Here is a 16,568-nt window from a genome sequence, read left to right on the forward strand (position 1 = left end):
GTTACTTTAATCAGTACACGTTTTACAGAAGAAAGAGGATTCCAGTGGTCTTTGAAGATTTTTTTCACTTCTTTTCCAAATGAAGAGGAAGGTGCTGTCTACGTTTGTTCAGCCCTGGCTGAGGCCAAGTTCACAGACTTGCCCAAGAACTGTCTGGGACAAGGAGGCTCAGCCTGTGCCAGAGGACAGAATCCCTCCTCATTAGGGGATAGAAACTGTGACTCTGACCTTCTTAGAGATCTGTTCCCATCAAGTGGACTCTAGAAATTAGACATTAGATTAGCAGCAACCCTCTGGGTACTGTAAGAAGTGTGAGTTAATGACACATTTTATCTTTTTTTTTTTTTCACAATAGAAGGTGAAAGCAGCTCCTAGGCCCAACTGAATTTTCTCGTCTTTCTTGTCTCGCAACAAGACGAAGAATGGAATATCACTGGCATTGAACATAAAGTCACAAGGCACACAAGATATGTTTTAGAAAAACCTGCTATCTTGGTCAACTAACTGTCCAAGTTTTCTCCTTAGTCTACTAATGGTTGAGTCCACTGGTTCCCTTAATAACCTTCTCTAACCTTCCAAAAGGTGTTTCCTTAGACCTAAGAACCATAGACTGTGGTTCTCATATGCTTTGGCCTCAGGAACCCTTAATCCTCTTAAAAATTATTGAGGACTCTAAAAAGCTTTTGTTGGTATTTGACATGTTAGAAATTACAAGGGAGAAGAGATGAGAGACAGAGAGCCCTGAATGGATAGAGCTTCTGGTCCCAGACCTCCTTAGCTATTCGCTTGCCCTTCTGCTTTACCTGAGCCATTAAATCCCCCTTTCATGAGAGCGTGATATGGTTGGGTTTCTGCCCCTAGCGACTGAAAGAGGCCTGAATCATACATCCACAAAACAAAGAATAATCTAAGGCAAGAAATAAAGGATTAAATTGAGTATAACAGAATGCTGCTTTTCCCCCATTTGTTATCCATAAAAGTGAGAGCCTACAGAGGGTTGAAGAAGGTAAGCATCACCACTAACATTTTTCTACATTGCCTTAAGGATTTCAGAGTGCTTTCACATTCAGTATTTCACTTAATTTTTCCTACAACTTTATGAAACAACTTGTTTTATACCCATTTTACAGATCAGAAAACTGAGGTTCAGAAAGCCTATGTGCTATTAAGCAGCTGAGCCAAGACAAAATCCAAATCTTATCCTCCAGATTCCCACGGTCATAGTTCCTGCCTCGCATGAATGCTTGCAGTTTTATAGGGCACAGGCCTGCAGCACAAGCCTTGAAAATTTCAATTCCCAGACTTTTTGTCCATCTTCCTGCGGGAGGAGATGAGCGGTCTGCATAGCAGATCCTCTAAAATACCCACTGTATTTCGCTCTGCTCTGGAGGCGTGAAGAAGAGAACAGGAGTGGGGTTCAAGTGAGAACCGCAATCATTCTTTTCGAGCTCCGTAACTGACGGGCTGCGGGAGGGGGCTCAGACGTGGTGCTGGGCAGCAGCTGGAGGAGAAGCCAGGTAAGGCACTCTGCAGATAATCCACAGCCTGCGCCAGGGCAGCGAGAAGGAAAGAAAGCATCTCAGCTGCGGGTCGCGGTGGAAGAGATGCGGGATCGGCTGGACTCAGATTCCGAGGTCCTGGATTTGAAAGGCACCAGCACACAAAGAAACGACGAAGTTAAGTTCCGGTGGTAGGAAACGCAGAGTTGGAAACCGGCCCTCCCTGCCTACCTCGAGTGGAAACGCCTAACCCCCGATCACCCAGCCCAGAGCGGCTCTTCTTTTATCCTTTGGGGCCGCGGGGACAGCCTGCCCCGGGCACGCCCGAAGCTCCTCAAAGGAACTACAAGCCCCACCAAACACTGGGGCGCGGGCGGTGATGACGAAGCCTCCGCGGATTGGCCATGCGGGGCGGGGCGCGCAGGCCTTCTTTGAGGAAGGGGGCGGGGAGAGGGGCGGGGCGAGCGGCGGCGGCTCAGCGGGCACGCCCCCTCGCCCGCGGCCCCCTCCCCGCCTCTCTCCGCCGCTCCTCTCGCTCCGCGGTCAGAGGGCCGGAGCGAGAAGATGGCGAAGACGTATGATTATCTGTTCAAGCTGCTGCTGATCGGCGACTCGGGGGTGGGCAAGACCTGCCTCCTATTCCGCTTTTCCGAGGACGCCTTCAACACCACCTTCATCTCCACCATCGGTGAGGGAGGGGCCGCGGCCGGGGACGGGGAGTGAGAAATGGGGAGCGGGTGCGAGGGGGCCGGGAGAGAGGGGTGGGAGGGCTTGGGAGCCCCAGGGAAGGGACCCCGGGGACAGCAGGGCTGCGAGGGCAGTGGGAGAGGGTGAAGGCATGAGGGAGGGGGGGCCGGTGGGGACGTGAGGCTGGGGGGGCGGGCGGTTGAAAGGAGGAACTTGGGGGCAAAGGAAGGGGAGGAGGAACCAGAAGAACAAGGACTAGGGGTGTTGAGAGGGTTGGGGGTGTGACAGGGAGGGGTCTTAGAGGGACAGAGTCGGGGGGACACAGGAAATCTCATGGAGAGAGAGAAGGGAATAGTGGGTGTGAAATGGATTAAAAGAGAGGAAAGAGGAAGGAAATGTGAAGGGGGAAATGAAGGGTTGGGGGAATGGGAATGGGAGGTCCGTGAAGTAAAGGACAGAGGACACAAGGGACAAGAGAAGTGAGAACCCGGGAATCCGGAAGGAGTTCGGAGGAATGAGTGATCAGGAGGTAAGGGATGAGGGGCACTGGCTACAAGAAGTCTGGTCATAGATATCATGGGAGGGGGCAGAAGAAAATTGCAGGTAGAAGATGAGTTCAGGGAGCCAGAGGATGGAATGAGGATACTTGGTGGAGAAAGTAAAGGAGAGCTGGCTGTGAAATAGAAAGGAAAAAGGGAAGCAGAATATACAGTAGAGAGGTTGAGCAGAGAAGAGAGAAGATGGGATAGGGAGAGGAAATGGAAAGTAGGACTTTCTCCAGTAACTGGGAGCACTGGTTACCATTTCCTCTCTCTTGACTCCCTTTGGATCAAGTGCAGGAGAAAGAGCAAAAAGTGACTAATAATGAGATACGGTGTATGGAGCATTAAATTGTTCTGTGAGTGTTAAGGGGTGTTAAGAGGATGGGTGACTTTGGGAATGGTGTGGTCAGGAAAATGTGGTTCATTCCTTTACTATCTCCTGTGCCACAGCACTTCTCAATTTTTAAAGTTCTTAGCCTTGAAGGTTTAATAATCCTCAGCTGGGGAATTGATCTTACATTCTGCCTGCCTCCCTGTATATTTTCCTTTGGTTTTAATTATTACTTGCTAAACGAATCACAACATGCAATATACCCCTCAGTTACTTTCAATTGATTCTGATTTTTCTGGTCTTGGCTGGGAGCTGTCCTTCCTACTTTTGGAAGACTCTGGTCAGGTAACAAGATCTCTAAACGTAAACCTAAAGAAGAGCAAATCAGAGCTGGTTTTAAGCTGCCTGTACAAGTGATCTTAACATCATTTCCCTTGTTAAATAGCTGCTGTTAATTAAGGCCCTTAAGAATCTTAGCTCTTGGTTGTCTGGATAATGTCATGGCTTCTCATAGCGGCTCACTTAAGCATCTTTCAAATGGTTCTTACAGCATATTTCGCCATGAATTGCTGGGATTATTAGGGGGCTAGTGCTATGGTAATGAGTTATGTTTTAAGGATAGTTTATCATTTATAAAAGAAGAATATTGGGGTGTAGAGCACTCTTCAGCCAAGCACTAGGAAAGGCTATGGTTTGTTTGTTCTGGCGTCTTTCATATGGATTGAGTGGTCTGAAACCTCCTGGGTGTTATGAAGTCTGGGCTTAGGGAAGTTTGAGTTGCCAGTTCTTGGCAGTCATTCTTGAGTGGGACTTTTTCTCTTCGGAGGAAGCAGATTTTAAATGTCATGTCTCAAGTATATTCCTAAGAGATTTGATTGGAGCTGTTGCGGCAACCAAAAGGCATTAATTTTTGATGCTGGTACTCATTTCAAAACCCCATAACCCTTTTTCATTGTTGAATGCACACTGCAGTCCAGATGGTAAAGGACGGTTTCTAACAAGTCGAGTGGGTTGCCTTTTGTCCGTTCTATGAGTGACCCTCCCAGAAGTATTCCCCTGCATCGAAAGTGACTGAATCTCACTGATGCTGTTTCCATTAAGCTCCTTTTTTGCTTGTTTGTAATAGTTTTATTAGTTTCCTCTTTTTTGGTCTTAATTTTTGCCCCACCTTTTCTGTGAGGGTGCCTGCTTCCTTTTACAATAACAGCTTTGAAAAGTTACCTTTCATTCTGAAGGAGTACAATCTTTCTTCCGTGGATTTTTAAATTTTTTTTTTTTAATGATTGAAATTTCGTTTTGTGGAGGGTTGCAGCTATTAAGGCAGGAAAACAAGTGTCCTGAAAGAGCTTAGAACTGGAGGTAGACGTTAAATGGGGTGAATCTCACGTGTCATGTTGTCCTTTGTATTTTCCGTGGGGTGGATGTGGTAAAGAGAGGCTCTGAGCTTTGTCTTCAGTTGACATGGAGGAGGGGAAATCCCATTCAGCCCCAGAGCTCTGACAGGAAGTGGTGGCCCACTGCCTTCAAACAGCACAAAAACTGTACATACGTACAACCTAATGCTTTGGAGTTGAAGTTAAGCTAGGAAAATAAGGTGAATGTTAACATCATTCTAGTGAAAAGTTCCACACACACCGATCACAAACATAGGCTTGGAGCGTCCACATCTCTGGCAGCAATATCTACCCCCCTCCAGCCATCACCCCTGTTTCCAGGTGATCTGAGGTTGCTGAGGGGAGAGTTGGTGGTCCATCTCCTCCCAGTCGTAATTATTTCTTGAGGCACCTCAGTGTAGAAGTTTCCAGGGCTTTTCTGACTGCCACATCATTGCTGACAAAACTTGATAAGGTCTACGTCCCAGGAATTGTCCATTCCTTAATGGGCATTTCTTAATACATGGGGTTTGTGTGTGTGTGTGTGTGTGTGTGTGTGTGTGTGTGTGTGTGTGTTGGGAGATATGTATGGATGCCTGTTTCTTCCCATGGAGATACATTTACAGTCTTAATTTTGCTTCGTTAAAATTTAAGTAGTTTTAAAAAAGGACATCTGCCACCTCTAGACACTGTTTTGATAGGGGTTCTGCATTCATGAAAGGAAGGAGGCAATCAGTCATTTTGATTACAGAAACAGTTGTCGCACAGATGCTTTCTTCTTTCATGTATCTAAGGTTCTGGTATCTTCTCTGATGTCCCAGCTCCCCTCATTTCCTTTCTGCTCTTGGGGGTGGTAGAGGGTACAGATTTTTCAACTGACCTGTTGGGACTCTTTTCGTATATCAGTCAGATAATATTTAACTTTTGAGTAGGGATGTTTTATCCATTTGAAGTTGTAGGCCCAGTGTCTAGGACCAACAACCAACTAGCATTTCAGTTCAAACGAAAAACTCAAGAACTGAAAAAAAAAATTTTGATTGACTCCCCAAGCCCCTTACATGATCATTAATAACGATTAATTAAATGTATGTAAAATGTAGCATTAAGAAAACTAGGAAACGGTAATACAGTAGCTCTGAATTATATTTCCTATGGGATGTGGGTACATTTTAATATTGATGCGAGGGTCATATCGATGTCTTGGAATGACCTGTACCGAACAAGGTGCTGGGAGAACAGAAAGAGAAAACCCAGCCCTGTCCTCTAACAGGACAGTCTAAGCTTCCTCCCTTAACTGTCTCTCCCCTGCCCTGCCCCCTTCTTCCTGTTAGGGTATTTCCTGAGTGGTTTTATTATTTAGTATAGTCATAGTTTGACAGCAGAGTCTTAGAAATTATCTACCTTATGCCCATGGCCCAGTTTTATAAGTAAGAAAACTGAGCTTAGGTTGATACTGTCAAGATCACACAGCTGATTGTAGAAGAGCCTCTAGTGAAACCCCAGATTCAAGTCTGGATCACTTTTCACGACTGAGCTGCTGCTATTTCTGATCAGTATGATCACCACCATAAATTCAAGTCACCATCTTTTCCAGGGAGGAATTCGATTTTGCACGTTTGCTTTTATGTGAGGAAAGTTAAGGTGTTCCCATTTGGAGTAGCTGTATCACTTTAGGGAAACAGTAAATGCTAATACAACTCAGAGTCCTATAGGAGTTTATATGGGCTAACTCGGCATGTTGTAACTGTCCTTTGCCCTTTCTATGTCTGTAGTTTCACGTTAAGAGATCAAAGTATCCTGCCATTAAAATTCCTTCCATGTGCAAAATAACTAATGACGTCATATTAATGTGTGCTGATAATTGTTGCAGCCTAGTGCCTAACATGTTATTCCCTAACATTTTTATTCCTTAACATTTTTTTCTTGGATTCACTTACTTTCGTTTAGGGGTTGGCAAACTATCGCCCACAGGCCAAATGTGGCCTGCGGCCTGCAGCCTGTTTTTGTGCAGTCCACAAGGGAAGAATGTTTTTTACATTTTTAAAGGGTTATTAAAAAGTAACACAAAACAAAGAATATGCAACAGACACCATATATGTCCCACAAAGCTTAAAAATATTTACTAACTGTTCCTTTACAGAAAGAGTTTGCTGACCCCAGCTTAAAATTAAAAACTGTTTTTGGTTGGTAGCAATTCAAAGTTTTTATCAAGACTGATTGACTGAAAAACAAACTTTGTCGTATTTACATTTTTATCCAAGATGATATCAACATTTGGCTGAGTATAATCCAGATACGTAGTGCAAGTAGATTTTAATTTTCATAGTTGTTTTCCATGGTTTCAACCTCTCAAACAAAAATATGTAAGGGACAGGCAACTTCAAATTGAACATTTTGTACATAAAGCCTTATTTTAATGTCACTGTGTTTTTTTTTTCCTCTTGTGAGTGTCAGTATTTTATTTTGGTGTGAAGACGGGAAGCTGGAAGATACACTGTATTTAAAATTTTCTTGGTTCCCCCTCACATTGTGGAAACCCCCTCCCCCCAGAGCTAATCTGTTCAAATACTTAAAAATTACAGCAGCAAAACAAAAGCACAGAAAAAAGAAAACCGGATAGAGAAGGTAGCCAGGCCAGTAGTGTCACTTGGTCTGGACGACTGAGGTGCTGGACAGGAGCTTCTGTTTCTGTTTTTTCTTTTCTTCCTCCTTTCTCTTCAGAGAGGGGATCTGGAGTAGCTGGCATGTCCAGTTTCGTGAATGCTGCTTCAATAGCTTGGCTGAAGGAATTCTGGAAACTGGGCACAGGAACACTGTCTGCGTTATCACTCTCCCCATCGCTGTCCACAGTGGCAGGAGGACCTAAGCTGTTTTCATCTTTCTTTGGAGCAGTTTTGGGCCACACATCTGCTTTTGCTTTTCCAATTCTCAGCATCTGGGCAAAGGAAGGGAAGGGAGAGTCTTCTTCCAGACTCCCAATGCAGAATGAAGAACTGCCCTGACCGGCGGTGGGTGACAGAGGGGTCCGCAGAAAGTCTGCTTGGGAACCTGGACTTCTGCTAAGAGGAGAAAGGGAGAGAGCCCCATGGCCCTTTCTTTCAAAGCTGTCGATAGACTTCCCATCTAGGTGATAGCTTTGAAAAGAACACTGTTTCAGGATTTTAATACTTGATCATAAAGGGTTAAACTCATCTCCTCAGTTAGTGTTCTAGCGAATGCAAAATGCCATTCCACAAATCAAGGATGGGAGTGGGAAACTGAGTCTTGGAGACAGACCTAGATGTGTCTTAAGAATAAGCGTACTTTAACAAAGAGCTTCACCAGCTGTTCTGCATGGCAGCAAACCAGGGAGGAGGTTCTCTTGGCAACAGCACCAAGATTGTTTGGATCCTCTAAGAAAAGCTGGAGAGAGATAGGTTTGGATATTGTCTTAGAGGAAAATGTCTGGTCTTTGAAGACAAGGAAAAATTTAGCAGTTGATATTTTAGTGGAATCTGATAACTGAACCTGGAAGGAACCATGGAACCAGAAGTGGGAGACCAGGGAGCTGCCGACATGGCCTGAGGACATGGCTGGCTCTAGGTCAGATCTGCCTGCCTGCACACAGGACCGTTCTGGAGACCAGCACTCTGGTGTGTGTTAGAATGACTACGTGGGAAAATTCGGCAGGAAAGAGTTTTCATAGCAGGATGAGAAGAGGGTGGGAGTGGGGAATGGGGAAGTAACTGTTAGCTGGTGAGTAATATCGTGGAACATAACATAATATGGATCTTCTGAAATTTAAGTAGCCGATGTAGCAGCTTGGTTCATGTTTGGTGTTAGGGAGATTGCATGGTCAATTAAGAGCAATAGGTCTGGGTTCAGATCAGGGTTCATGTCCTGACATCTGCCGTTCCTTCATCTCTGGCCTTTAGTGAGTCAGTTGTCCTTCTAGGGCCTTCGTTCCTTTATCTGTACTAGAGTATACTAATACTATACCAACTTTTCAGCGTTGATGTGAGTTCCCTAGGGCAGGAATCAAATCTTATTCACCTTTTAAGTCTCCAAGGCCAATCAATTGGATGAATGAATTACGAAAGCACTATATGAGCTATAAAGCATTGCTTAAATTTTAGTTGTTATCTTTCATAATATTCTAGATAACTAGACGATGTCTGAGGCAAGATTAAAAGTGCTTAATTTGAATTCTTAATACAAGAATGGTATTTCCCCCACTGTAAAATGCTGTCTTTCTATAATCAGTTTTAAAGGGATATTTTAGACTCTGAAAGATATTTCACTTGTCTTTCGGTCTCCATAATAAACTGTTTAACACCCTGCTTCCAACCCCCCACTAACATAAATACCAAATAGAAAATGAGTGAAATCACTGGGTTTGCTTTAGAAGAGCCATTTCAGCTTTGTCTTTGCCCATTAGCTTCAAACAATGCAACAGATGCCTATTAACAGTTTCATGCCCGGTTTTAATTAGCAGATGGAGCTATGTTTGTGTCTGTGTTCTGCCCAGCACTGTTTGAGTGACAGGGTAGTGAGTGGTTTGGAATTGGGCTGGGCGTTTGGGTTGAATAAAGCCAAATTCTATTTTTAAAAAGATGAATATAAACATTTATTATATAGAACCACTTGTGTATCTCAGTGAAACAGCATAGTGTCTAGAGTAAAACTAATGTTTGCAGTTATGTTTTCTGCTCTTATTATCCTTTAGAAATTACATAATATGGAAAAATACGTTTTTATGACTTAAATGAAGGTTTTGGGGTAGTCTTGAAACTATCATGTAGTGGCTTTCTCTGAAGATCTGTTTCAGTATTTTGGTATAGCGGGTTGAGGACTATGCAAAGCTGGGATGAAATGGGCTTCAGCATGAATGTCGATGCTGATGGGTTGGTAGCTGCCTCCCAGCATGCTGTGTTGTATAGAGTTCTGAGGTCCTGTCTGAGCTCAGCAAGACCGAGGGCTGTGAAAGATTCCTGATGTGGGCCATGGGCAATGGACGGAGAGAGTGGATGGCAACATCCTACATATTTGCTATCTATTTTCTTTTTCTTTTCTTTCTTTTCTTTCTTTTTTTTGGCTGTGTCAGTCTCAGTCGCGGCACACGGGATCTTCGTTGAGGCATGCGGGATCTTTCACGAGGCATGCAGGATCTTTTGTTGCAGCGCTCTGGCTTCTCTCTAGTTGTGGTGCACGGGCTTAGTTGCCCTGCAACATGTGGGATCTTAGTTCCCTGACCAGGGATCGAACCCGTGTCCCCTGCGTTGGAAGGCAGATTCTTTACCACTGGACCACCAGGGAAGTCCCTGCTGCCTGTTTTCTAAAGTGAATATGTAGTATCTGCTGTCCAGTGTGTCATGGTTAAATTTCAGTGTTAAAACATTATCTGTCAATGACTATTACATATATATATATATATATATGTTTTTTTTAAATAAATTTATTTATTTTGGGCTGCATTGGGTCTTTGTTGTGGTGCATGGGCTTCTTATTGGGGTGGCTTCTCTTGTTGCGGAGCACCAGCTCTAGGCATGCGGGCTTCAGTAGTTGTGGCACACGGGCTCAGTAGTTGTGGCTCGTGGGCTCTAGAGCGTGGGCTGTAGAGCACAGGCTCAGTAGTTGTGGCGCACGGGCTTAGTTGCTCTGCAGCATGTGGGATCTTCCCGGACCAGTGTCCCCTGCACTGGCAGGTGTATTCTTAACCACTGAGCCACCAGGGAAGTCCTTATTGGATACATTGTGTCTGGAGATGTGTCCTTTTCCTGTGTTCAGTTTTGACTTTTGGGATTTTCCTTATTTTGCGTTGAATTATTAAGAACCTTAAAGGAAGTAGGTGCCTGATTGTCCTTAGAGGAAGAAATGTCTGCACTGCTTTTTTTTTTAAAGCTACTTAGTTACTTAGGACTTCCTTAGGGAAGCCACATAAAGTGATGGAAACAACTTGGAACCAGTTCTTGCAGCACTGTGACAAAGTATTTTCTTGCTGTCTTGCCTGTAGCATTCAGCATCAATTTAATTAGGCACTTTGGTATTTACCTGTTGCTGAAACTTTGGACATTTTCCAAGGAGCTCTCATCTTCCTCAGCCCAGAATTTTAATTCTTGGCTCCCAGGAGAAAGTGCGAAAGCTCTGCATGTCCTCATGTTCATCAGATTAGGTTTGCTGTCACTAAGACAGGCTGGATGACAGTGCTGCTTGCAGTCCCATGAGGCATTGCAGATTTCAGAGCACTTAGCAGAAGCTCGGTTAGGTATGGAATCCCACCTCATCATGATAAAAACCAACCACAAAGTCGTCAAGCAGTATGTCGTGTTTCACGGCTTCCTGCTGGCAAAGTTGGGACTGGCGTGACTTCCCCACATCATGTCGTAATTTTTGAGGGAAGAACTTGGCAGTAATTCGTTTAATAATTCATAGATATTTTCCTGATGTATAAAGTAGAAGGGCAGTCTCTAAAATGTATGATCAACTTTTGACCTGAAATATAGGGTGGTCTACTTAAAAGTTGAATTATAAGAGTTCATTTCTTATGACTGTATGCAATATTTGTTTAGCTGGAATAGGTATCGCAAAATAGTTTAATCTCATGCAAATCTCATACACGAAATCCATTACGAAAAAAATAGTTTGCATTGTGAGATGTCAGTGACTAACCCTACTGTAATTTGTTGCTTATGAATTTGGATGGGATAGCTGTTTATGTTTTTCAACAAGGAATTTTTTTTCTTAAGGTCTCTGAATAAAATCTTGAGATGGCATGGAAAACAATTCTTTATTGAGAGTTAACTGTTCCATTTTTGGAATGATTCAGACCACTTTCTCATTTCACTCTCCATTAACACCTCACCCCTATCAGGGTTTGGGGAGAGGGGATTGGATTGGGAAGAGAACAATGAAAACAGCATTCCACCCTCCTCCTGTATCAGTTTCTTTGACTACTTGTTCAGTCTCTTTTGCTTTTGTTAACAGTTGGAGTAAACTGTTGGGTGAGGAGTTAGAAACTTCTGCCTAAGATATGGTGACTTTTGACTGCATTGCTTTCTTACATTGTTTAAAACTAAATAATAAAAAATCGTCATAACCATGTCTCAGTCATAACCAGCAATGAACAGATTAGGATGTTGTCCATGAACAAAATAATTTGAGTGAGTGCATTTCCTATTTTGTCTACTTACTATTGTTTTGAAATTTTCCAGTCTTGTAGAAGCATGAAAAATTAACAAAACAAGCAAAATAATTTCTTTCACATCCACAAAATTCCATAAGAGTTAAATTTTAAAACATGTATGTATAAATATCATCAGAGGTGTGTCTCTGTCTTGGCCCTTCAGCCTTCAACTTCGATAAACACCATTGTATTTTATTTTCTGTTGGAATCTCTTTATATGATTTACCATATTTTTTTGGTCAGGTTGTCTCCTTGTTATTGCAAAGTAAAGTATATAGTACTCTGAAAAACAATTGTTGCACGTTTCCAATCAGTGATGGCACAAGTCCTTCCTAAGGGCATTAGGCCAGGCCTGTTTTCTCTTCGTGAAAGGCAAGTTCCGGCTTCGATGGTCTTCAGTCTCTTCTGGCTGCAGCATTCTGTGAGTCTATGAAATCAAGTAGTGTCTGTAAAGAAAAAAAGGGTTTGTCCTTTTTCAGTTAATGATTGTGGGGAGGTTTCTTTTTGCAGGTAGACACTAGCGTTTTGATGACATGAAAACAGAAGGAAGAAGAAGTAGCATTAGTTAATTCAAGCAGAGCCTATGTTGATCTTGTAATTTGATTAAACTTTTTATAGTACCAAAGAGACTGCTTAATGTTTTTGAATCCTGTCCTTAGAAATGTCTTGGTTTAAACAATAAAGCTAAATGTCACCAGAAAAATAACTATAGTCAGCCCTTTGTATCTGTGGGTTCCACATCCACAGATTCTACATCTGAGGATTGAACCAAACTTGGATTGAAAATAGGAAAAAAAACTCCAGGAAGTTCTTAAAAGCAAAACTTGCATTTGCCACACGCCAGCATCTATTTACATAGCATTTACATTGTATTAAGTATTGTAAGTAATACAGAGATGATTTAAAGTATATGGGAGGATATGCATAGGTTATATGCCAAATACTGTGCCATTTTATATAAGGGACTTGAGCATCTGCAGATTTTGGTATGCATACTCTTCGGGGCGGGGGTGTCCTAGCACCAGTCCCCCACAGGTACCAAGGGATAACTGTACCTGAAAGCTGTAAAAATATTTCTTTGAGATGTATAAAGTATTTTCAGATTACCTCATTTTTGTCACATGAAACATGGTGAAGTAGGTGAAAAATAAACTAAAATAATAGGAAGCCTTTTGCTTCTTAGGTATGCTGATGTTAAATTTCTGTTTGACAGTTGGGGGGCCTGAGACCCAGAGGCAAGGTCACACAGAGCCTGGCCTTGAGCAGTAGTTTTCTGATTTCAAGTCTCTTTTCTCTTATAACTCCTCTACCTTCAATTCTCTTGTTATGGAAAGACATTGATGGTATAGCATAAAACCTGGACATAGTAAGTATTTTGTGGGAGAAAAGTCAGAGATTGAACTAGGAGACTAGGGTGATTAGCCATTTGCTTTCGGGCAAGTCTTTTAGCTTCTCGTGGCCTTTGTTTTCTTTCCTCTTTTTTTTTGGCCTTTCTTTTCTTATCAGTAAAAAGGAGAGGCTGGGGTTGGGAACTGTAGTGATTTGTTAGTAGGCTACTAGTGTCAGCCACTGAGTCATTTTCACTAAATTCACTCATTCAGTGAACAGTGTTTTTTAGTCCATGAAATATTGAGAGGAGAAAAGAGTAGCGAGTATCCAGGCAGTTTGAACACAATGATGAAAAGGGCTTCAAAGGGATTAATGGAAGATGTTAGGAAAGCATAGAGGAGAGGTAGAGGAGGGCGTCTAGGAGGGAATGACGTGGAAGTTAAAATCAGGCCCCCAGGACGGGTTAGTTGGGTAGAATGTGGAGTGTCAGGAGGGGAGGCTGTCCCCTGCAGGTGTGGGAGTCACAGCCCCTGGAGGAACTCCTCAAGTGATGGGGCATGTGGCAAGAGGTCAAGTTGAAGGGTAATTAGAGGGCAGATTGAGAAGGGACTTTACACCTGTTCAGGAGTCTGGACTTATATCCTGAGAGCAGTGGGGAGTCCCTGGGGATTTTGCACGCAGAAACCAGTTAGGAGATAAGCAGACTTCCTCAGCCACCCCTTCGCTTCGCTTGGACCTTTACTGTTTACAGAGTACTTTCACTTACGTCTCTGTTTAAACTCCTCAGTAATCATGTCCATGGACAGAGATTGTCTTCCTGTTCTAGGCAAGGAAGCTAAGGTTCTGAGAGGGGCATAGACTCTTGGTCAATCAGGCAGGTAGGTGCAGGAGCCAAGACTTGAGTCTTGAACTTCAGTTCTGGACTGTAGTCTGCCCACAGCAACCTGCTCCTATCAGAATGGGCCCTGAAGTTTTCCGTGGGACTCAGTGCCCTGGCACTTAGCCTGCCTTAGCGGTCACTTCCAGTGGTCTGTAAGAACGGTGTAAACTGACCAGCAAACCCTTGAGAAGTGTGTTGAGTGGAAGGGTGAAATCAGCCTCTCCCTGGACAAGGCCCAGTAACAGCTAATACAAACATGCATCGTGTTGCCTGTTGGCCTGGGACGTCAGTGAACTGTGGTTTCAGGTTGTCTCCTGGTCTCTAACCCAGTCCCTCAGGAAAAAATCAAATATATACACAGCAGAAGGGGGGCAGGAGGAGACAGAGTTTAATTGTGAATCCAGCTCTTTTGTGGAAAGGGAACTAATTATGTCAGAAATCTCAGCATTGCTTCTCCGCATGGGGCCAATGGTTTGTTATGCTTGTACTATGCTGTTGGCCTCAGATAGACTGTAGTGTGCTAGGAACAGCCGCTTTAATTGTGAGCTTCCTTCCTTTGACAAATAAAACTTCTCGTTAGCCTGTCCTTTCCTTTCTTCCAGGGTGAAATTGTCTCTACTCTGGGTTTTGTTTGTAAAGCCTCATTCGGCAGTTTTCCTCGGATTCACAGTGACATTGTAGACCAGACTGACACCTGATTTGTTTGCTAACCCTGAGTCTCCAGAACGCTGCTGTGAGCCAGAAAGCGGAAAGGTCCAGGCAGCGAAACTGGATATAACAAAGTCCATTTGCTAATGAACTTGCCTCACTGGGGAGCCCCTGGGTCCAAACTTAGCCTTTGCATTCTTGATTTATACAGTGGTCGTTGGAGCAGGGCTGGGGGCCTCCTAGAGACAGGCCACCGGCATCCAAGAGGAAAAAAGCGGCAGCGTGGCACCGTGGCGGTGGCATTCATTATGTGACTTTGGGCAAGCCAGTAGCGAGCCTCCCAGGCTTCCATTTTTCTTCATAAGCAAACAGGGACTGTTGTGCTAGATACACTCAAAAGTCCCTTCCAAAACTCCGATCCTAATTGATAGCAGTGGACTCACCAACACAATGGGAAACGTAGACGTAAGAACTGAAGATAACATTGTGTAGATAAAAGAACTTGGGCTTTTGAGACAGAAACTCTCAAATTCCAATCCTGATGCTGCTGCTTCCTACTTGCGAGCCTTGGGCAAATTATTTAACCATTTTCCTTATTGACAAAGGAAGGGTACTGACTCTCTTGCAGGAATTTTGTTATGTTTTATTTTGAGAATGAAATGCATTGTTGTGTGCATAATGTCTTTGGCGCATGGGAGATACACAAAAAGGTGTGTCTGTGTGTGACTGGGTGTGGGTGAACTTAGTCTTGGTTCCCTGAGGGTGGGTTCGCTAAGAGAACCTTTGTGATCTGTGGGGCTTCATTGTTCTAACACTTGCTTTTAATGATAAGAGCTTTTACGTTTACCTGGTGTTTACTATATATCAGGTACAGTTCTAGGCATTTTACATGAATTAACATTTTTCATGGATTGACCCATTTAATTCTCACAACAACCTCTCAGGTACATTCTGTTATTATTTCCACTTTTTCCAAATGAGGTAATTGATGCACAGAGTGGTTGAATAACATCTTAGTGTCACACAGCTGGTAAGTGGTGGAACCAGACCCAATATGAATCCAGGCAGTCTGGTTCCAGAGTCTATGTTTTTAACCACTATGCCTTTCTGCCCCAACAGTGACTCAGAAATATTAAAAATGAAACAAAAAAAAGATCAGCTATCTTTAAGGAGGTGATGTGGTGCAAGGTGCACTGTGGCGCTACTCCTTACCAGCTGGGTGACATCATCACATCCTTTAAACCTCCTTGGTCCCTGTCCCCTCTTCTGCAGAGAATTGGCGTGAGGCAGTTTAATGAAGTACTGTAGGGGAAGCATTTAGCATAGGGCCTCGCACACAGCCAGGGTCAGTAGGTGGTGAGGGTTTGGTTTTTCTCCAGGTAATAAGAAGCACCTGCTAGAACAAGTTCCATAAAAAATATGAACGGGGACATTTTGGTTGCTTAATGGGGTGCGCTTTAGTTTTCTGGAAAATTAGTCCTTAAAGTTTAGGACTACATGCATTTTACTAAGCTAGAGTGAGAAGTATTTCTTTAAACTCATTTCCAAAGTGAAGGTGATTGTCCTTGGCCTCAGCTGGTGTAAGGAGGTGTCCAACACAGCCCTTGACCTTGGGTGCAGGATGGCAGTATGATATAAGCAGCAAGTTCTTCAGAACCTTTTAGCTGCTGCAAACTCTCAGGCATCTTGAATTCCTCCTTCTGGTGAAAACAAAAACAAAAACAAAATCAGTGTTGAATGCCCTGTCTAGAAAGGACAAATGTTTCAATTTAAATATTCCAGCTCAATGTCCTCTGTTAGGGCCCTGAATTTTAAGTGCAGTGAGTTTCTGAGTGAGGTCACCTGAATTTTAATGAGTTTGTTTGCATACATGAATTTGAACAATACATTAAATCTTGAAACATCGTAGCTGATTTTAATGGAGTAAATTACCCTACTTGAAAGTTAGTTAATAGGCTTTTCTTTACCTAATAATCAGGATGATGATACTTTCATCTCAAAAAAGTCATTAATCATATTTTTGCAATATTGATACATGCTATTATTTTTTTAAATTATTAAACTGTCTCATCAAGAGAATTAGGGAAATAAATGTGTCAGTGTGAGTGTAAAGCATG

General features: G+C 43.1%; 1 protein-coding gene across 1 annotated transcript in view; it reads left to right on the top strand.

Annotated features, from left to right (window-relative positions):
• Window positions 1-2,007: 2,007 nt before the first annotated feature.
• Window positions 2,008-16,568, top strand: part of RAB8B (RAB8B, member RAS oncogene family) — a 67,318-nt gene continuing 52,757 nt past the window's right edge. The window contains exon 1 of the mRNA XM_019947818.3: window positions 2,008-2,187. Within this exon, the coding sequence (XP_019803377.2) occupies window positions 2,064-2,187 (124 nt within the window). The 5' untranslated portion in view covers window positions 2,008-2,063. The remainder of the gene's footprint in view (window positions 2,188-16,568) is intronic.

This window comes from Tursiops truncatus, chromosome 2, assembly GCF_011762595.2.
Source record: "Tursiops truncatus isolate mTurTru1 chromosome 2, mTurTru1.mat.Y, whole genome shotgun sequence".
Lineage (NCBI taxonomy): Eukaryota > Metazoa > Chordata > Mammalia > Artiodactyla > Delphinidae > Tursiops > Tursiops truncatus.